At 43.0% G+C, this 21781-nt stretch overlaps 1 protein-coding gene across 12 annotated transcripts in view; it reads left to right on the top strand.

The window, feature by feature from the left end:
• The window catches only part of KTN1 (kinectin 1), an 82540-nt gene that overhangs the window by 23323 nt on the left and 37436 nt on the right, over nucleotides 1-21781 (top strand). For 9 of the 12 annotated variants that reach the window (XM_068149033.1, XM_068149031.1, XM_068149029.1 and 6 more), the window contains exons 2-12: nucleotides 2000-2551; nucleotides 4181-4318; nucleotides 7254-7421; nucleotides 10055-10185; nucleotides 12861-12977; nucleotides 15394-15534; nucleotides 17267-17373; nucleotides 18972-19104; nucleotides 20112-20199; nucleotides 20487-20653; nucleotides 21307-21375. In XM_068149033.1, the coding sequence (XP_068005134.1) occupies nucleotides 2032-2551; nucleotides 4181-4318; nucleotides 7254-7421; nucleotides 10055-10185; nucleotides 12861-12977; nucleotides 15394-15534; nucleotides 17267-17373; nucleotides 18972-19104; nucleotides 20112-20199; nucleotides 20487-20653; nucleotides 21307-21375 (1779 nt within the window). In that variant the 5' untranslated portion in view covers nucleotides 2000-2031. The remainder of the gene's footprint in view (nucleotides 1-1999; nucleotides 2552-4180; nucleotides 4319-7253; nucleotides 7422-10054; nucleotides 10186-12860; nucleotides 12978-15393; nucleotides 15535-17266; nucleotides 17374-18971; nucleotides 19105-20111; nucleotides 20200-20486; nucleotides 20654-21306; nucleotides 21376-21781) is intronic. The other 3 variants (XM_068149022.1, XM_068149030.1, XM_068149027.1) reach the window with 2 other exon arrangements.

Raw genomic sequence — 21781 nt, 5'->3', positions numbered from 1 at the left:
AGTCTCCAGGACAGTTTTAAGATTTGGCTGGATAGGGTGCTGGGCCATCTTGTTTAGACCAGGTTTATTTCCAAGAAAGGTTGGAATGATCCTTGAGGGTCCTTTGAAGCTGGTATTCTGTGGTTATAGCTAAACATGTGTGAAGCTGTCATCCTGAAGCTGGTTGAGGAAAAGCAGAATGGGATGCTTATGCCTGGAGTAACTATGAGCACAGGCTTCCCAAGTGGTGCTGGGGACCTTTGCATGTGTTGGGTGTATTGGAGGATGAGGCAGAGGAGGTGACAAGGATTATGGCAAACACATCCGGGGTTAGATCCATTGCCTTCCATTCCCAGGAGAATGGATTTCCAAAGGCTGGTTGAGTTGAAGAATCATGTGTAGGGGAAAACATAGTTGAAGCATGTGTTTTCCATTGAGGTTTTTAAACTGAGTTGGTGAATCAGGAGTTGCACTTGCTTAAGGAGTTTTGACTGTAGTTTTTTCAGTGGTGGGTACTTTTAATTTATTTTTTTTTTTCCCCTTGGAACAAATAGTCTGGAAAGGATTTGGATTTTTTCTGCAAAAATCCAAGTCTGTTTCTAGTGATCAGTTGTGAAATGGGAAAATTTGGCTTGTCTTAGCCCTAGAGTCAGGGTTTTTAAACATTGACCACTTTTTTTTAATTCTGTGGTTCCTGCTTTAAAAACAAAAAGCAACAAAAACAAACAAAGAGCACCATCAAACCCAATAAAAATGTATATACATGGAAAGAAGTGCTTAGGGCACAAATAATGTTTTCAGCAGATTATCCTGTAGTCATCTGGTCTGTTAGTGTCCTGGAAGTTGTGCACTCTTACATCAGCAAAATAAGTGACCGATCTTCCTGTTTTCCAATAAATGTGTGGAATTGTCCCAAGTTCAAAGCTGCCTTTTAGACTTCAAAAAGCAGGTTTGAAAATGCCTGGTTCCTTAAGGGAGGTGATCCTCCCCCTCTACTCAGCCCTGGTGAGACCCCACCTGGAGTACTGTGTCCAGTTCTGGAGCCCCGATTGCAAGAGGGATGTGGAGGTGCTGGAACGTGTCCAGAGAAGGGCCATGAGGATGTTCAGAGGGCTGGAGCACCTCTCCTATGAGGACAGACTGAAGGAGTTGGGGCTGTTCAGTCTGGAGAAGAGAAGGCTCCGAGGTGACCTAATTGTGGCCTTCCAGTATCTGAAGGGGGCCTACAGGAAGGCTGGGGAAGGACTTCTCAGGATCTCAGGTAGTGATAGGACTAGGGGGAATGGAATGAAGCTGGAGGTGGGGAGATTCAGGCTGGATGTGAGGAGGAGGTTCTTCACCATGAGAGTGGTGAAACCCTGGAATGTGTTGTCCAGGGAGGTGGTCGAGGCCCTGTCCCTGGAAGTGTTTATGCCCAGGCTGGATGAGGCTCTGGCCAGGCTGATCTAGTGTGGGATGTCCCTGCCCATGGCAGGGGGGTTGGAACTAGATGATCCTTGTGGTCCTTTCCAACCCTGAATGATACTATGATACTAAGATACTATAAGGTTGACTAAAATGTATGGATCTCACCCTTCTTCTCATTCAGCTTCTGAAGCTGTCATAAATCTGGGAAGAAAACGAAGTGGAAATTTAACCTAATTCATTACAGGTGATCTATGACCCCAAAAAGAGATGTTGCTTTGCATATACTGGTCCTTAATTCATAGGCCCTGAAAGTGCTGTCTCATGTATTTCTGAAATAAAAAGCTTTAACTTTATGAAATTCAACTGGGAGGGAAAATGGAAGTTCAGGAAGGAGGAGAACTGCTTGCTTCCAGGTTCAGCAGTCCTGTTCCTTCCTATCCAGGCTAACAACTTCAAAACAGATGGTGAATGATCTAGTTTGGTAATTTCATGAAAAGCTATTTTAAGGTTTCTCTAAAACAATGACATAGCTTCTTTTATAATTGGTGGAGGAGATAATATCAAGGGAAAGCCTGTTCAAAGCCTAATTATTTTTTCCCCCCTTCCCTTGTAGGTCTTTTTTAAATACAGCTGAGAAAAAGCACAATGGAGTTTTACGAGTCTACCTACTTCATCGTCCTCATTCCTTCTGTGGTTATTACAGTCATCTTCCTCTTCTTCTGGCTTTTCATGAAAGAAACTTTATATGATGATGTCCTTGCAAAACAGAAGAGGGACCTAAAGTTTCCACCTACCAAGGCTGATAAAAAGAAGATAGAGAAGAAGAAGAAGAAGAAAGAAGCTCAGAATGGGAACATCCTTGAGTCTGACTCTGAAAGTACACCTCGGGACTTTAAGCTCTCTGATGCTCTGAGTACAGATGAAGAGCATGTTGCTCCTGTTCCCTTGGGTGCGACAGAACCTTCTACCAGCGTTAGAGAACGGAAGAAGAAGGAGAAAAAGCATAAGGCTGTTCAGGATGATCATGTAACTAAGGATTCAGAAGGCTCCAAGTCTTCAGGCAAGAAAGTAGAACCAGTCCCTGTTACAAAACAGCCCACTCCACCATCTGAATCAGCATCATCTAAGAAGAAGCCTGGGCAGAAGAAGCAGAAAAATGGAATGGGTATCTGATGTTGCATATGCTTCTTGCACAGAACGCCAGAACTGTGTTCTGCTTTTTGCAAGGCCACAGAGTGTCTCTCAACTCTTCTGCCTGATCTCTGTGGAGCAAAGCTCCCTTCTAACCTTTTCCTTTTTATGAGCTAATGCTTTTTTCCCCTGTTTTTCATCTGGCAGCAATGCTCTGGTGTTCCTCCTTTCCTTCTTGCGTTTTTCTACTAAAGATTGTTGAGTGAAACAGAGTAGCTCATATCTCTGCTTTGCTCGGTGGTTTGGCTACTTTGCTTCAACCTGTCAAAATTTGTATTACCTGAAAGAAGTCATTAGATGTTTGCTGTGTACATTCTGATGTCAGGTTATGAAAAAGTGGAGTCCTGGAAGTGGTTGCTCTGATAAGTAAAGGGCATCTAGAGAAATCTCATAGCAGACTGTGCAGAATAAATCACAGTTTAAGTGCAGGCTTAATGTGCGAAGAGGTGTTTGGTGGCAGATTCATGGAAAGAAGCACTTAGAGCTGCTTCCCACCTGCTACACCTCTCTAATAGAATGGATCTGATGCTAACAGAAAACTGGTCCAGATTTTGTAACTGAAACATCCAACCTAGAAGAGACTGAAAACTGTAGTCAGAATCAATTGTGGCTGTCCTGGCCATACCCTCAGTGGAAGCTGATGTGCCTCGGTGTGGTTGTCTGCCTGTGAATAGCAATTTGAAAGGAATAAAAATAGCTAGTTTCAGAAATCAATGGTGTTTGCAGATCACCCTTTTGAGCTGCAATCATAACAGGTTAGTTGGAGGGAGTGAGGAAGAAGCACAGCATTGCTGCTTGATGCAGTAGATTTTTACTCTTTTTCTGTAAAAAGGGAGAAAGAAGACCCACCCACTACCACCACCACCAAAAACTATTAATTAAAAACGTATCAAATCTTGTTTGTGGGTGTTCTCAAAAAATCTCTGTGGCATGGTTAAATGTGGTCTGCAAGCACTGTTCTGGGGGCAGCCACAACTAACTCTTATCACTGATTACAGGAGCTGACACTGTACCCCTGTATTGTGTGTGTCAGCTCCTGACAAGAATATTGCACATTGTATAGCACAGGCAGTCCAAAATGATAAAAAACCAAATTCTCACTAGAAACAACTTTTTAAAAGAATGTTCCCTAATGTGAAACACTTATTTTCTGCTTCTCACAGTCCCAGTAGCTGTTGGGGGTGTGTGTGTAAAACCCAAGTGGTTTCATGGAGTGGGGATTAAAGTACTTTCTGCAAATGAGAAACTAATGTGGGTAACACGTGCTGTCTGCTCTGTCACAGTAAAACCTGGATTGGATTTGTTAAACTGTTACTTGCATTGCCATATGTTCTGCTTGCAAATAAGATTTCTGTCTGTCAAAACACTGGGTGCTGTGGCTCTTGATTCTGCTAAACCTTCCTGTTGCTTTGGGGTTTCATCTGACATGGGTGGTGTAGGTGTTGGTGAGTGTGTCTGTGTATGTTTGGATGGTTATGCTCTGATTTTTAAATACCTGGGCTTCTCTTTTCTGTGAATAGACTTGAGTTGTTATGGGCTTACTGATTTAAAAGTGATGGTGAAAATATACAGAAGAGCATATTGTCTTAATTGTCTGTTACAGATGATCAAGATAGTAAGACTGATTCTGTTGTATCTCCTGCCAAAAAGCAAGTCCCAGTGCTGCTCCACCAGGACATAAAGCAAGAAAATGTATCAGGAAAGAAGAAAGTCTCTTCAAAGAGGCAGAAGGTTGATAATGGTAAGAATACAGACTGCTAATGTCCTGATTGTTAAGCCTTTTTGCCATCCACACTTTGATTTCTCTTCCTTCGGAAAAGAAGCATATAGAAAAATCTCTTTTAATTTGAAAAATCAAAAATTCCAGGTAGGAAAGATTGTTCAGTCTGAGATACTTATGAACCCCTGGTACCATTGAACATGGATGGGATGATACTGTGAACCTTTCTGAGCTCTTTTGGCTCCAAACATCCCCTCTTGGGGAGTAATGTGTCGACTTAGGGAGTAAGCTGAGCAAGGCTCTAAGTTGCTTTAAGCAAGTTATGTCTGGGACTGCTGCAGTCATCTGCCCCAAACAAGACTGCAGTTCTTTCAGCTGGTTGCTTTGACCACGTTCCTCTCTTACTGTCCTTTTGTTAGTTGGCTGTTGCTCCAACATAAACTGCTCATCTTTGCTGTCAAGGCCTTTACTGTTTGTCATCCCCCATTCTCTGCCAAGATGCTGTTTCTTGTCTCCTCTTTGTTCAGTGTGCTTCTGTTTGTAGTGTTGTGTTCTTTGGTTTGGGTGGTTGTTTGGTGTGGTGTTGGTTGTTTTTGTTACAATGAGTGTCCTTGTTACTCTGGGAAGAGCATGACCATCAAGTTCTGTGAGGCCACCTTGTTAGCTTCTCAAAACTCTACTGGGATAGCTATCAAGAATTTGTTGGCCAGTAGATTGCTCCTGGAGTAGACAGTGTTGGTTACTGTTTCCTTTATACTTTGGTCAGGTCATCGGGGTCCAGATGAGTTGTGGGCCCTGGTCAGGCCAGGGTTAGATTCCAAGTTATGTAGGGTTTCCATATGTTATGAAAGCCGGAAAAAACCTACTGATGGGGAACCTAGGATGTGATTGCCTTCTATGGATGTTCTTGTGCTTTTCCTCATGCATTTATTGCCCTTTTTGAGGGACCATTTTGTGGACCATGGGGTTGTCTGTGTGTGGTTAATAAGTGTCAGTACCAGGTCAGCCAGCATTAAAACTAAGCTGTCAGTAATACACAGGAGTAGCTCCTGTATTATTTGAATGAAAACTGTGCTCTTTTAAAGCCAACTTTCCAAAATGACAAGAGCAAAAATCAGCTGCAGTGAGCATCCAGATAAGTCTGGATGTACTGAGGTGATTTTAGATGTTGCTGGCACTCTGAAGTGTCTCACTGATATTAAACAGATTCTGGGAGAGGAGGAATAAAATGTGTGGGAAGTTAATAAGGACAGGAAGGGAAAAGGTGAGGGTGGTAACTGGATTTAGGTGGTGGATATTTCTGCTGGTGGAGAGCTCTCTTGAGCTTATAGTGTACCTGCAGGTGTTTCCTGGCTGCTGAAGTGGAAAGACTGTAGCAGGTGATATAAAAGGTCCATCTGGCCTAGTTTGCTCTGTAATAGCAGCCACCGTACAAAACCATTTTATAACTATGTTCCTGGCAGCCAGGGATGTGTATATATCTTGCACTGATGCCTGAAACCTTGTGTCCCACCTAATTCTGCCTGTCTCTGGTCTACTGCATGGCATCTGCTGTTCATTAGTCCTTCAGTCTAGGGTGGCAGGGTCAGTGAGCTATTCTGCTGTGGCAGAATGTCTTGCATGTTTCAGGCAGTGTGGACCAGTGCCTGAGCTGTTGGGCAATGAGCAAATCCAATTTTTTGGCTGGTCATATGGAATCATAGAATGGTCCAGGCTGGAAGGGACCTCCAAAGGTCATCTAGCCTGATCTCCCCGCAGCCAGCAGGGACATCCTCAACTAGACCAGGCTGCCCAGGACCTTGTTGAGCCTCACCTTGAATATGTCCAGGGAAAGGGCCTCAACCACCTCCCTGGGCAACCTGTTCCAGTGTTCCACTACCCTCATAGTGAAGAACTTCTTCCTGATACCCAATCAAAATCTTCCCTTCTTTAGTTTGAAGCCATTGCCTCTGGTCTTGTCACCAGAGCCCTTGTAAACAGTCTCTCCACATCCTTCCTGTAGGCTCCTTTCAGGTACTGGAAGGCTACTATCAGGTCTCTCTGGAGCCTCCTTTTCTCCAGGCTGAACAACCCCAGCTCCCTCAGCCTGTCCTCATAGCAAAGGTGTTCTAGTCCCTGATCATTTTTGCAGCCTTCATCTGGACCCTCTCCATCATATCTGTTGTGCCTGGTCTGTTGCTCTTCTCCCTTCCCTGTTTTTTTGTCATGGTGGCACAGGCTCAAAAGCTCTTTGGAGGAAGGCTGTTGCTTACCATGTTGATACAGTGCTGCGTGAATGGAGACGTGAGGTCAGTCAGTACTTCTGGGCACCTCTGAATATTCATGATGCCTAAAGCCTGCTCTGACAGATGAGATGTCTTCATTACAGGCAGTTAAGTCTGCATGTAAAGTAAGCTTGGATTGCTAGCCCTACCACGTGTTCTCTCTAAATTATTTGGTTCCCAGGTCGCAGAGTGGTGGGGTTTGGAAGGGACCTCTGAAGATTGACTCCAGCCCCCCAGGTGATATAATCTGGGTAAAAATGCTGGCAGTAAGGTACCAGCTTTTAAGAGACTGGAGACAAAGGAGTTCTCTGCATGTCAGGGATGATGAGGGATGGCATATGCAGCCACAAGTAAACCAGTCTCATTGGTGCTATGTGGAACTTGCTTGTTAAAGTGAAATGAGAGTCGAAATGTAAAGGAAGATTCCTGCTACTTTTTAAAATGCTAAAAGGCAGCTTTAGAAGTAGGTATTTAATCGAAGCTATTAAATTACTATGCATTAGACCCCTTCATTTACTGAACTAACTTGACGAGCTTTAATGAGTTAAGTGGTAAAGGATAACAGAAACAGTGTAACTCCCTATTGAGATTGGAGAAGCTTGAATCCAACTATCTAATATGTCACACACCTTTTCTAAAAATCTGTTAATTGTTATAGAGCTTTAACCTATCCTATGGACTTTTGATTACAGTTTTGGTGGATGAACCTCTTATTCAAGCAACTACTTACATTCCTTTGATGGATAATTCCGACACTGGCACTTTGGAAAAGCGAGAAGTGGTTGAAGTAGCAAAACAAAATGTGAATGAGGGGATCCAGAAGAGCAGTGGCAAGAAACTGAAGAATGAAACGGATAAAGGTAAGAAACTGGTAATGCAATCTGTCTGGCAGAGCCTGCTTGCAAACCTCATCAGGGAAAACATGCAGAAAGCATGCTGTGTATGTGGGGAGGAGGAATCTTCTCTTATTTGCTAGGAAGAAGTGATTGGAGGGAAACGTTCGTGGCTGCAGGACACTGTTTGTTCTTGTCTGTGCTCATTTCTCCTCTATCTTTGGCACTGTTGAAAGGGTTTTGTGCCATCTGAATCCTATTAATGCTGACTGTAGGCTTTTGTGTCCTCGCGGTGAGCAAATGGGTGATGGCAGACCACACAGATGCATGCGAGCATCACTAACAGTGATGGACTTGAGCTTTCAGCATGGGCTGTTAGAGTCTGCTTGAGGCTGGGAGTGCAGGTCTGGGGCTGTTTGTGGAGCTAGCTTGGGTTAATCAACCAGTGTGTTATCTCTCGAGTGCAGCACAGTCACTTGAAGCAAATTGCTGGTGGAGATTGTCTGGCAATTTCCAGCAAGACTCTGAATTTTCCTTTTTAACAAAGCTGGATCTTACTGGAACAGGGGAGCTTCTTCATACTCCTCTGTGGTGGCCTGGAGTGATTTGTGAGCGTTGTGTCCCACCTTGAAACTTTAAATAGGTTACTGACTGGCTCAAAGCATGCCAGCTTTACTGAGCCTTCATGACTGGAGACCCTCACATTTGTGGATGGGCACACAGAAGAAGCCAAATGATTCCCTGCTCAGGATTGTGCAGAAGGCTGTCTCTCCAACACAATCTGCCTGGTCACCCACTGCACTCTTTGGAACTTTGCTTTTTAAACTTGTTTTCCAAAATGCTTATTTGAAAGCTTCCTGGCAGCTTTGTGGTATCTGGATTGGAGTACTACTCGCCTGTGGCTTCTCTTGTGTTTCTAGCTCAATGGCTGCACCTTACTGCCTTGCAGCTTCAAAGCTTCCCACATGTACCCAATCCCTTCTCATTTCCTTTGTGAGCTGTGACCTTGTACATGAGCTACTAATTCTTCTGTGTCAGCTGGGATTTGCCCTCCCAATATAGAAATCTTCCTCTATTCTAATTGTAAGCTTCTTGGATGCAAGAACAAGGTCCTTCTGTCTTCAGGGGGCACAAGCCAAGCTGTTATAGACTCTAGCTAACTGGACTGTGGTCTCAGGATTTTGGCATATTCCTGGTAACAGCATCATTGATGATGTCAGTGTAGCAGTTACGTGATCTGAAGCCTCTGGCTAAGGCTGAGTTGAATTTAGGACTGACAGAGGGTGCTAGAATTTCTCAGTGCTTCCCCCCCGCAACTCCTTGCTCTCTGTTCTTGTTCAGTGACCTTTTTTTCCATGCTCAATCATTTTTCTTATGGGCTTAGCACCCCATTTTTTTGTTCTTCATTTAATATTCAAACTCAGGAAATGTTTGGGTTTGTGTAGCTTGGTTTCAATGGCCTTCAAAGTTCATGGAGAAGGATCCAAGTTTCTTCTCACAGGAGCTACTTTCTGACCCAAGCATCACTTTTAAGCTTTTCTTGGTTTGTATGTTGTTGTGTGGGGTTATTTTTGTTTGTGGGTTTTTTTGTGTGTGTGTTTGGTTTTTTTACAATCCTTTCACATAACTTCTCTGCACTGGTGTATATTTGACAGAGAAACTGGATGCCTTGGTCTTGTACATCCATATAAGCTACCTGTGTGCAGTTTTTATTTTAAATGAATGGTTTTTTAACCTTTTTAGTGCATGACTCAGTTGAAGTGTATTTCAATGTTTGTGACTTTTTAAACATTTAGTTGGCCAGTAAGAGCAAACTTACAGGTTTATTTTCCTACTGCTGAATTCCTTCTGGTGCAGTTCATTTCCAGACTTAGATTGAGGGAATATTTTGCTAGTTTCCATGTATTGTGATGAGAAATGTGCCAGTTCTTCAACTCATTACCTTGTCATTTGCATATTGTTTGTGGAGCCAGGCTGTCCTTTAAATTGAGAACTGAGGTGGAATTACTGTCATAATACATGGAGAGTCCTCTAGTGTTTTCATATTTATGCAGTTTTTTCCTCCAAAATCTGTTATGCTTGGTGGTTTGCTAGCAATGCTGTAAATGTTACCAACTGTACAAAGAGGTGGGATGTTTTTTTTGTTCCCCATGGGAGGTTGTAGCCAGGTGGGGTTGGTCTCTTCTCCCAGGCAATCAGCACCAGAACAAGAGGACACAGTCTCAAGCTGCACCAGGGTAGGTTTAGGCTGGATGTTAGGAAGAAGCTCTTCATAGAAAGAGTGATTTGCCATTGGAATGGGCTGCCCAGGGGGGTGGTGGAGTTACCATCACTGGAGGTTTTTAGGAAGAGACTGGATGGGGTGCTTGGTGCCATGGTTTAGTCGATTAGACAGTGTTGGATGATAGGTTGGACTCCATGATCTCAGAGGTCTCTTCCAACCTGGATTCTTCTCTTCTCCATCTCTTCTCCAGCAGATTGTTATCAGATTTAAATTGGAGAGATGTTTTTGCTGAATGTTCATGACCTCTTGCTTCTCGGCTTTTCAGACTGGAGTTAGATGTTATGCATAACGACACCCCATCACGGGCTGTTTCGAGGCAAAATAAGTAATTCTGCATCAAGTCCAAAATAAATGTATCCTCCCTTCTGTGTTGCAGAGAATGCTGAAGTAAAATTTAAAGACTTTGTAATGGGTTTGAAGAACATGATCTTCACTGAAGACGAGGCTCGTTGTGTCGTGGAGGTGTTAAAGGAAAAATCCAGTGCCATTCATGACGTCTTGCAAAAGGTGAATGACCACGGGCGGGAGGTGGAGAGGACTATTAAGTAAGCAGAGATGGGGAGAGATGCTGTCAGATTAGCTGTATCCATGTTCTGGTGTGATTTCTGCACTCTGTCGTTAGAAGACTCTTTCCAGCTGGTCTGTGCTTGCTTTGCATGCGGAAGGCTGTTGTCAGATGTCTGCGTGCTGCCATCTGCCATCCCATGGGCTGGCTAGACAGGCTGGTGGCTTTTGACCGCTCATAAAGAGCAGACATAACCGTGGAGAATAAGGTATATAGCGTAGGACAGCTGCTGCAGCTGACGTGTCTGTTGGCATGGGGGAAGGCTGGCTGGTGACTTGCAGGAATTGTCTTTCACAAATGGTGGGAGAGGATGAACTAGAGTGAAATTAAGGGAAAAAGCTGCTGTGGCTGTGCACTTGGTCAGCAAATTGTGAGATTTGCAAATCTCTCCATCTTCTATAATTTCTAGTCTGCTTTGGATATTTCTCATAGGATTGTGGGGTGATTCAGATTTGGAAGGGACCCCTGGGTTTTGCAGTCCAACCCCCTACTCAAAGCTGGGCCAGCACTGGGATCAGCCTAGGATGCTCAAGTCTCTCTTTTGTTTAGCTTGGCTTGAAGCCTTCAGGGACTGAGACAGCACAACCCCTCTGGGCAACCAGTGCCCATGCTTGGCAGAAGACAGTGGTGACCACCAATATGATACATATGTCTGCTTGTCCCTCCCATGACTCATTATGACTGTCTGTTTGTCACACTTGACATCTTCTAATTCTGTGTTTTTCTGCAGAATATAGTAGCAGAACAGAAATGCAGAACTGGATATGTGTCAGCTCAGTTAATGCAGTAGAGTAGCATATCACACAGTTTCTGTTGGAAGGACTTCAGGGGGTCATGCAGTCCAACAGCCTACTTTAAAACAGGTTCAGCATTGAGCTTTGAGCAAGTTGTTCAGGCATTTGTCCATCTGGATCTTGAAAACCTCTAAGGATGGAGACTTCTTGTGTTCGTTCTGGCTCCTTGTTTCAGTGTTTGACTGAAAACTCAATAGTGGTACACTTGCAGTGGCATTGCCTGTTTTATTTGTAACAGCAGCCAGCCTCCCTGTTGTATTGTTTTCTCGTGGTGTGTTTTCTTTTTTTTGTAAGGTTTGGTGTTAGGGTTAAACCTCTAGGATCAAAATGGCTTCCTGGGTTTGTATGTGACCAAAAAGTATAGGTGTCTGTAGCTAGAAATGTGAATATTTTCCTATCTGTAGCTCATACAAGACACTGACAGTGTGATTTATACTGCTTATGTAAACAGTACCACTAAAGAAGAAATTCTAGGCAAATTTGAAGTACATTTATGAGACTGGCACTTACTTGCTTCTTCATTATAAGACTTAAGTCATAGAATCATAGGATTGTTTTGGTTGGAAAAAATCTCTAAGGTCAAGTCCAACCATCATCCTATGGCTGTTAAACCATGTCCCCAAGTGCCATGTCCACACGTTTCTTGAACACCTCTGGGGTGGGTGACTCTACTCCCTCCCTGGGCAGCCTGTTCCAAAGCCTGACCACTCATTCCATCAAGAAGTTTCTCCTCATATCCAACCTAAACTTCCCTTGGCACAATTTCAAGCCACTTCCTCTTGTCTTGTCACATGATACTAGAGAGAAGAGACCACTCCCTGCTTTACTCCAGCCTCCTTTCAGGTAGTTGTGGAGAGCAATGAGGTCTCAGCTCATCCTCCTTTTCTCCAGACTAAACCCCAGTTCACAGTATCACAGTATATTAGAGGTTGGAAGGGATCTCCAGAGATCATAGGGTCCAACTCCCCTGCCAAAGCAGGATCAGCTAGGGTAGTCCATACGGGAACGTATTCAGGTGGGTTTTGAAAGTCTCCAGAGGAGGAGACTCCACAGTCTCTCTGAGCAGCCTGTTCCAGTACTCCGTCACCCTCACTGTAAAGAAGTTTCTCATCACATTGAGATGAAATCTTCTCTATGTTCAAGTTTGAGCCCATTGTTCCTTGTCTTATTACTGTGCATCACTGAAAAGAGTTTGGTCCCCTCCACTTGACACCCACCCCTCAGAGATTTATACACACTGATGAGATCCCCTCTCAGTCTTCTCAAGACAAATAGACCCAGGTCACTCAGTCTCTCTTCATAAGGGAGATGCTCAAGTGCCCTAATCATCCTCATGGCTCTCCATTGGATTCTCTCCAGCAGTTCTCTGTCAAGATATTTCAAGAGATTAAGTTTGGATTATACCTGCTTTGTGTGTGGGTTGGACCAAGTGATCTTGGAAATGCCTTCCAATCTCAATTATTGAATGATTCAGCATCTCTGTGTCTTTTTTTGTTATATTTCTTATAATGGCTGTTCTTTGTTTTCCTCACTGCCACCACAGTGGCTGTCTTCCAACATGGAAGCACCTTAAGAGCCCATTTATTCTCTTAATTGGTTTCTGTGTGTTTGAAAAGGCATTTCCTTCCCTATCGAAATAGGAGCTGCAGGATCCATTAGCAGCAGAATTGGGCGCTGGTGGTGCCATGATCCCATGCAGACAAATGATTTGAGGGCAGGAGGCGGAGTGTTTCTTACTCTCAAATTTGCTCTGCTGCCTGCTAGTGTGCTCTGCAAGTACTTCTGGCATATGTGGTCATTTTTATTCTGTACTTCTGCTGCAGGCTAGCAAGGCTGAGACGGCTGCAGCTGTACATCAGCTACAAGACAAAGAGAAGATGCTTGCTGCGATGAAGGAGGAGGCAGCTGTGGCAAAGGAGCAGTGCAAGCAGCTCACCCAGGTAAATATAAAGAGGTTCAGGTTTAGAGAGCTGTGGGAAGGAGCAAGGGCTTGTAGGGCTAGCAGCCAGCAAATACTGGTTTATTGAGTTTAGTATACATTGAAAGATGGAATGTTTTATATTGGGAAAGCTTACCACGACACTATATCTGCTTTTGTGATGCTGTTAATGCATTTATGTGGAGTTATTTTCCAGTGACTGTTCTAGAGAGTTCATTTACTGAGACTTTTAAAGCTGAAGCTACTTTTATTTTCAAAAGGCTACTTTAAAAACATTCCCTTCATGAGTAAAAGATGGTTTTGAGGATGTAAATATTAAACTCCTTTTTTTTTATATCACACTTTTAATTTGCTACATGTTCTAGGATTTATGTGCTGATGTGCCTCTAGACACAACAATCACCAATTTTCTTTCATCAAGGAAGCTGCAGAAAGGATAGACTGTCTGCTTAGCCCTTTGAGTTACAACTCAGATTGCCTTAGACTCCCAGGGTCGTTGCTGCACCTCTGTCAAGACTAGTTTTTGAAACTGAACTTCTTTATTATGAAGTTTTCAGAGGAAAGTGCTTATGGTTGAACAAATAAATGGGCATATGCAGATACTTTTGAGGGGAGAAGTTGTCTCTTTTGGATGGTTTGGAAGCACACAGGCATCAGGTTTGGGAAGATCGTGGTGTTAGTCGCCCAGCTTTCTGTGCTCAAAGGTGGGAGCTAAGTGGCCAGAAGACATGGGAGTTGGGAACCTTGGCAGATGAGAAAGGAAGAAGGGAGTGGGTGTTGTGTGAGGTCCTGATAAGGCACAGGTAGGTGTGTATTTGCCAGTGGAATTGAGAGGTTTGGGATAGTCAATATGTAACATTGTGATATGTTTGGGAGGGAGAAAGAAACCCTGGCTCAGAATTGCAGGATGAAAGCTGCTGAAGAAACAGAAGGTACCTGGGTGTGGGGGGAGCTGATGTGGTAGGAAAAAAACAAAACCTGTAAACTGCTGCTTGTAAAGGCAAGGCAGGATCTGGGGAGAAGCAGGGGTCAGTGAGGGCTTTTGCTGTCTCTATTGGGGGAGGGAAGGGGGAATGAGAAATAAATGGGTATTCTTGAAAGCTGGAAGAAAATGAGCAAGAGCAGAGTTACTGTGGTGCTAAGGTATCAGGATAAGCAAGGGGAAAAGCTCAGCCTGACTGATAAACAGCTCTTCTAATTACTGTGTTTCTTTGAAAACACTGCTAAAGGCTATAGAGGGACTTTAAGGTGCAGAGATTTTCCTGCAGGAGTGTTGATAAAGATAACTGGAGAGAGCAAGAGGTGTGTGACCTCAAAGCTATTTGGCAAACCACAAGCTGGGTTACAGTTAATCTTTCCAGCCTCTCTGGCATGGCCTTCACAAGGTAGCTGGGTTAGTGTAGACTGCAGATGGGTGGTCTTAGCTGATGCAAATATAACACAGAGAAAGCTTTGTGTCAAGATTTTTCACTGTATTTGCTGAAGTGACTTAAAACTTTTGGTGTGACTCAAGTTCCTAAATGCCTCTGTGAAGTTGGGCTTGGGAACTTGAGCCACTTACTTCACTGGGGGAGCAGCTCCTGAAGCCATGAAGTTTGATATAAAAGAAAGAATAGCTGTTATTTAATATGTGGAAAAAGTTATAATTAACCTGAAGAGAGAGAGTAGTCAGGCTACTAATTTAGAGCACTTGAAGCTGTGTAGCTGGAGACACCTGAAGCTCAGATAGTACAAACACCTCACTCTGCAATGGGAGCTAGCTGAAAGCTGGACTTGATGTTTTTGCTAACTACAGCAAGTGCATTTGTGTTGCAGAGGAGCAGCTCTATGTATTTCTTGGGTGCCTGGGTTGAATTCCTGGCTGATAAATGATTCAACTGCAAGGTGCATTTCCGTTTGAAAGCTCTAATATGGCATCATGCTAGTGGGGTTCAGGGCTTCTCTGTTGATGACTACTAATAGCCCATCTCCTCTGGCAAAACAGTTGGCTTTGTAACCTGCTACAAAGCAATTACTTGCTCTAAAATGCTCTGTTGTTCTGCCAAGGTTCTTTACCTGAGTTATTCCATCCTGTTAAACTTGGGATGAAAATTTTAAGCTCTGCATGATATCTGTGATTTACCATGTTAGGGTTTTGTGTAGTTTGGCCAAAGTCAATAGAAATGAGACTCCAGTTCTTCTGAGACAACAGAAGATCAGTGTTTAAACTAGCAAACATCTTTTTAGTAGATGGCCAGGTCGAGGTGCTGGAGGTCTGGCCAGGTCTAACACTAACTTCTCTGAACAAAGATTGATGCTGACTTGGGTTTGGTACACATTTGCTATGGTGTTAATTGTCTTTAAAATACTGACTGTTAGACTTCAGGAAGTAGCAGTAGATGACTTTTTTCCCCTTTGTCCTTTCTCTCCCACCAAAGGAGCTGGTTGCAGAAAAGGAGAGAAATGGTTTGCTTACAGCGAAAATGCGAGAGCGCATCAACACGCTGGAAAAGGAGCACGGCACTTTTCAGAGTAAAATACATGTCAGCTACCAAGAATCTCAGCAGATGAAGATAAAGGTAAATGCTTTACCAAAACTGTTAGATTGATCTTTGTGCAGAAGCATATCGGCGCTGAGAAGTTACTGCTTTAGCCAGCATTTGTTTGCACACACAGAAATTAGCTTCACTTATTACCATGAGCCTTGAATGAAATGTTGTAGCTGGTGGTATAACACTTGTTGAGGATGGGGAAATGGTGTGGTGGTCTTCTGACTTGAAAGACAGAGTGGTATCACAGGTGACTTATATAGTCTGTAAAAGAGCATCATCTGGTTACTTTTCTGTGGTATTTTACTCACTTGAAGTGTAAAACCTAATTGAAAGACAGTACCACTAATGCTGATGATCATTTACTAGCTGTTAAATCTCATTTTACAAATTATTCTCGAGTGACAACATAGCCATCCCTGGAGGTGTTCAAGAAACGTGTGGCATGGCACTCAGGGACATGGTTTTAACAGCCATATGAATTGGCGCAGAATCAGGCCCAGCATGTGAACTTTGCAGCTTTTATGCTCTTATCTCCTGTCTTGGCACTTAGGGCAGTATCATCTCTGCAGTTTTGATGCAGAACTATGTTTTCCTGTGCAAAGACGACTTACTTTTGAACCTATTGGCTTGGAAGCGTGAAGGGACATCTGGGCGCAACCGGGTGGCTTTTGCAAACTGTTGCAGGCTAATCTGGAGAAATAAGCTGAGGAAGCAATGCTTTGGTTTTGCTCCCCCTGCTGATGTGTTGTAGCATTGCAGGGAAGCTGAACCCGCCAAAGCTTCCAGTTACCGTAGGACCATTAAATGGTTTGGGGTGGAAGGGACCTCTGCCCCTGCTCCTGTTGGGCTCTTGTATATCTGTTGTCTCAAAAACGAACAAAAAAAAACAACAAAAGAATCTCCCAGCACATGTCCTAGTTCCAGCATGTTTTTACTTTTTAATATGCAACCCCAGCCCTCCCCCCCTGACATTTCACCATTTGGTGAAACTGTCTTGGAAATGATGTCAGTCATTTCTACAAACAGGCACTGGTAGAGGAGCTGTATGTGCTGGAGGATTTTCAAAGCAGGCTGCTGTTGGGCTGTCTGATGAGCTTTGCTGTCTGCATATGCAGTCTGTTTTCTCCATTCTCCCCCCCGCCCCCCGGAATCCTCTCTTTATTTTGTTTGCACTGTTCTTAAGCAGCCTTGGGTTATCAGGGCTTTTCTGCCTCAGTTTGGAACCATGCTGAAAATGCAATCAAAGCACATTATTGCCTGAAGGGATCTATTTAATAATCTTGACTTTAGGATATGAGGCCTAGCTTTTTGCAGTTTACATACTATAATCTCTGTATTGTTACTTTATACTTCATCTGTTTTGTTTAAAAGTCTTGTAAACATTCACAGTATGTTTAGTTTATTTCCCTATATAATGGTATTCAGTTATTGACAAATAACTGAAGTTACACAGCTGAGCAATTGGTATTCAGAGTAACACTTGTATGGTCTTAAAGACTGCCTTGATAAATATGTTGATACAGTGGTATAAAGGAAAACTGGTGCTTTTATCTGAGGAAGGAGGTCTGAGTTGCACAGTTTAGTTTGGGAGTGTGAGGAAGGATGTAAAACTCCCCTTCTCCCAGAAAGCCACTTAGTTTTATTTATTTTTAATTGTTGTGATTATATTATCTACTGTTGTTGTGGGGGTGGTTTGGTTTTTTTTTAGTGCTTCTTAGTTTGATTTCTTTTTTGGAACTGATCATTCTTTCCCCATCAGTTCCAGCAACTTCGTGAGCAGATGGAGGCAGAAATAAGCCACCTGAAGCAGGAAAATGGTATCCTGAGAGATGCTGTCAGTACTTCTACCAATCAAATGGAGAGCAAGTATGTTAGTGGCGCCTCTGAGCTCTGTGTGTGTTTAAGCCTTCCCTGAAGAGTTGTTCTGGCTTCTGCTCATTTTGTTTGCATCTCTTTGGCTGTCTCTGAATTTGTGGTTAAACTAAAAACAGTGATATTTTGGGCTGAGGAGGCAGTTGTTTGTGTTCACATTGAGCCAAGACTTTCAAAACAGGTAATTGTCTCATTGACTTGAAGCATGAGCTTTTAGAGAGTGGGTGCTGAGGCTTTAACAGAAAAATGCAGAACTGCTCAGCCAGAGTTGGTGTTTCTGTCTGGGTCTGTACTCTTTCTCCATGGGCTTTTAGGAGAGGTGCTGATGCTGAGCTCATACAGGAATAGCCACTCTAAACTTCAGTCTTGTGTAAGAAAAATATATCAGCACCTTGCAGCTAACAGCACTGTTGTGGCAGGACTTGAATTTATTTGCTGGTGTTGAAGATGTTTGGAGAAACAAAAAGGCATCTCAAGGTTTTGTCTTTCGTGAGTTATGACTAAGATTGTCCCTGAGCTGGCAGAGAAGATTGTATCTATGATGGTAAAAGGGTGAAAGCCAAGCGCCCCGGTAAGGTGCATGGTCAGATTGGAGACTTGCTGCCAGTGAGATTCTGGCCGTAAAAACCAAAACCAACAATTCACATGCTGTCAGGTATTTGTTACTGTTGAGGACTAGAATGTCAAAACCACCACCAGGACTGGGAAAGGGCTCTGTGTCTTCTTTCTTGGCTATGCCCTTCTTGCAGAGATATTGCTTCTATGTGGACCTTTCTGTTACCAGCTTCTACACTGCTGAGCATAGCTCAGCAGAAGTATTTTCTGCTCCCTGTGTGTGTCCTGGCAGGGCAGGCTGATACAATGAGTGCTCAGAAAAGGATACTGGTGCCCTGATTTTAGGTGTCCTGCAGAAATGAAGCATTATTATCTTTTAGTTAGCTTGCAAAAATCCATCGTTCAGGCAAACTTAAGATAAAAATGAAATGCTTTTCATTTGCTTAGACACAAAGGGGAGGCTTTAAAATTATTCCCTTGGGCTGTGCAAGTACATTTTTCTCTCCCTAAGAGAGCATCAGATAGCTTCATAAACTAATAGGGTAACTCAAGGCCAAGAGGCAGTCTATAGTCCAAAGATATGTATGAGGTTAATCCAGGAGGGGAATAATCTTGAGTAAGTCTGACATCAAGAATCCTTTATGGGAAAATGAAAGGAATGTGAATTTCAACCTCTTCCTTATGCTGAGCCTCTTCAGTTTGTATAAGCTTGTCCAAATTCTGCCTATCAGCTTCCCAACAATTTAAAAGAACTGATGCTTGTGGCTTATTGCTGACCTTTATTTCTGACTCAGTGGTTTGTAGCTGATGTGCTGGTGGCCAAGAGTACCTGACCTGATGGTCAGGCATGATTGCCTTTCCTAGGATGAAGCAGTGTGAACTCCTATCTCCAGTACAGCCCTCTGGCTGCAAATACAGCACTTGGCGTTGACCTTTGAGTAGTTGTTGTTAAGACCTATGCTTCTTGGTGTGGTTTTTTTTGTTTGTTTGTTTTTGTTTTTTGAAAAGAAAAAGCTGTGAAAACATTATATTTTCAGGCAGTCAGCTGAGCTGAACAAACTGCGCCAGGATTATGCTCGACTGGTGAATGAGCTGGGAGAGAAAAGCAGTAAGCTGCAGCAAGAGGAACTCCAGAAGAAGAATGCAGAGCAGGCAGTTGCTCAGCTAAAGGTGACATGGGTTTTCTCTGCTTGTTGAGTTGTGCTCATCTGAGCCAAGTTCTGAGCTGGATGGGATGAGAGGTGTGTGAGAATTGCTTTAGCTGTTTCCCTGGCCACTAAATTATATTTGCAAGTATCTATTTTTAGCTGAACTGAGCCAGCCTATGGGTTTACTTAATGTTTTTGCACTGTACTTTGGGTTTAGAGTGATTACAAATCTCCCTATAAAATTAAGCATAGCCTTCCAGGTAAATATCCTTAAAAAGCTTAACTGTTGATGTTGAGCTTTGCTTTCTATGAGCATACAGTTCCAGCAAGGCTTAGTGTTTTTGAACTGTTCATCCAGATGGCATTGTCCTTATGTGATCTTTTTATTTGGAACTACAAGCTTTTGCTTAAATTTGTGTTTAAAATTTTAAGTAAATGCACTTATCAAAGAATTAAAATGTAAATGAGCTGGCCAAATGTATCTCTTCTTGCAAGAAAATCTTTTTATACATATACATATTTTATGTTTGTTTTTCAGGAGAGAGGCTTAATGGTTTTTGTGTGAGAACACCAATCCAGAGCTCATTACATTTTTCATATTTGCAATAAAGTCTTAGTTACCAGAAGGTCTCTCTGCCTCTGGACTTTGCAGGTGGAGAGTTATCTAGACTTCTGATGTATTTTAATTACTAGATGCAGATTTCTGTGACTCCTGGCTAGTCTGGCTTCTAGAATGAATTCTGAACTTGCAGGGCAAAGATGCTACACTTTAGTATTACAGAAACCATCCTGTTAAGGTCTATAATGAAAGCCTGCTCACAATTTGCCTTTCAAATTAATAGGCTAAACTGCTCTAGGAGGAGGATTAGAGGGCACTCTGCTTCTCTGATGTGCCCTAAGAGAAACAAGAAACAATTTTTCTTCATTGCTCTATGTTGTGGTAATAGCACTGGAGAGATACTTTCTCAGTGTTTCAAAACCAAATTAAAGGTTAGGCTTCGTTTCATCAACTCTCTCTTCAATATATAGGTCCAGCAGCAGGAAGCAGAGAGAAGATGGGAAGAAATCCAAGCTTATCTCAGGAAAAGAACAGCAGAACATGAAGCAGCCCAACAAGGCACGTATCACAAAATTCCCATGTGTACTCAGTGCAGTGATTTGGCAATTGCCAAAGGGCATTATTGAGTTAGTGGTTTAAATAAAGCTCAGGTGAAGTCAGAATTGCTTCAGCACCCTGGGGAAATTGCATATTGTAATACCAGTTAGTCTGAAAGCTGATGATAGAGCTGACCCTTGGTTTGTTGGAGTGAGGCTTCTGATCGGCCTCCCTGTTTATGGTGAAAACTGTTTCCCTCAAAGTTAAGCATTTACTTATGAATTAAAATCCTGACATTTCTGCTACAGATGTGCAGAATAAGCTTGTGGCCAAAGACAATGAAATCCAGAGCTTGCACAGTAAACTTACTGATACAATGGTGTCAAAACAGCAGCTGGAGCAGAGGATGTTGCAGTTAATGGAGGCAGAGCAAAAGAGAGCTTCTGCGGAGGACTCCATGCAAATGCAGGTGCAGGTACTATTGCTTAAGTATCTTAAGGGTTTGTGTTGGGGTTTTTTCCCTCCTATTTTGTGTCTGTGGAATCACAGTAATATTCTTGGAATGCTGCTTTAGCAAAGCATTCCCATTGAGTAAAGAATGACAAAACTGTGATGGTCTATCATCTGGCAGCCCGTGAAGTGAGGCCTTGTGTGTGGTGCTGTAAGGAGGTCTGGGGACATCTCAGACCTGAGAAGTATTCTGGGCAAGTCAGGAAAAAGTGCTGACCCAGGTGATTTCCCGAGCTAAGACCACATGACACTGGTCTGGGGAACACCGTGGAAGAGCAGCCATGTAACCTTTGATGTTTGCGTGAGCTCTTGTGGAGAGATCTCTCTTCTCTTGGTGTCAAATGGTGAGAGGCAGTGTAGACATTGCTCTTGAGGGCTTCAGGGAAAACAAATGATCTGAAGTGGGGTAGGAAGTATTTTGTCTGGATACAGAACAGGTTCTTAGGCTTTCACTCAGAATGATTGATCTGAGTGGAGAGAAAAGTAGTCTTTGAAAAGTGTCTGACATGTAAATGCTAAACTGTTCTTACTAACATAATCATGGCTACAAGCTAATCCTAGCAAAAGTTGACTAGCTGCAGATCTCAGCCTGCTTTTCTTTCTGTGCTCTCTTACAAGGAGCTGATAGAGCAGAATGATGCTTTGAATGCTCAGCTTCAGAAGTTTCATTCACAGATGGCAGCCCAGGTACAGCATGTTCTCAGACTTTTGTTTGTAGTCATGAATTTTGAACTTCTGTTAAAAGTCAGGGATTTTCTTGTTTTGCTTTTTAACTTGTAGCTGGACATGAGATGCAATGCTAATAGCGAAGGCTTGTTAGCATTCTCTTTTATAGTGTTTCTCAAACTGATTTAAAACCAAAGCTTCTCCTGTCCTTTTTCTGGGGGGGGGGAAAAGTCCACTTATTTCCTCCTGTAGTGGCTTTCATTTATAACCAATGGGTGGAATATCTTTTTGGATGTTTGTTTTCTGTAGCTTTGCATGTGTATGATGCTGTCTTGTGAATCGTTGGTCTCTTTGTAGTTGTCCTATGAACCACCTGATCCCTTGTGCATCAGGTTGAGAAAGAGTCATAGATATGATAGCTCCCATA

This window comes from Melanerpes formicivorus, unplaced genomic scaffold, assembly GCF_026170545.1.
Source record: "Melanerpes formicivorus ecotype bairdi unplaced genomic scaffold, bMelFor1.0.p_v2 SCAF_17, whole genome shotgun sequence".
NCBI lineage: Eukaryota > Metazoa > Chordata > Aves > Piciformes > Picidae > Melanerpes > Melanerpes formicivorus.
This window is presented reverse-complemented; position numbering and strand designations above follow the sequence as displayed.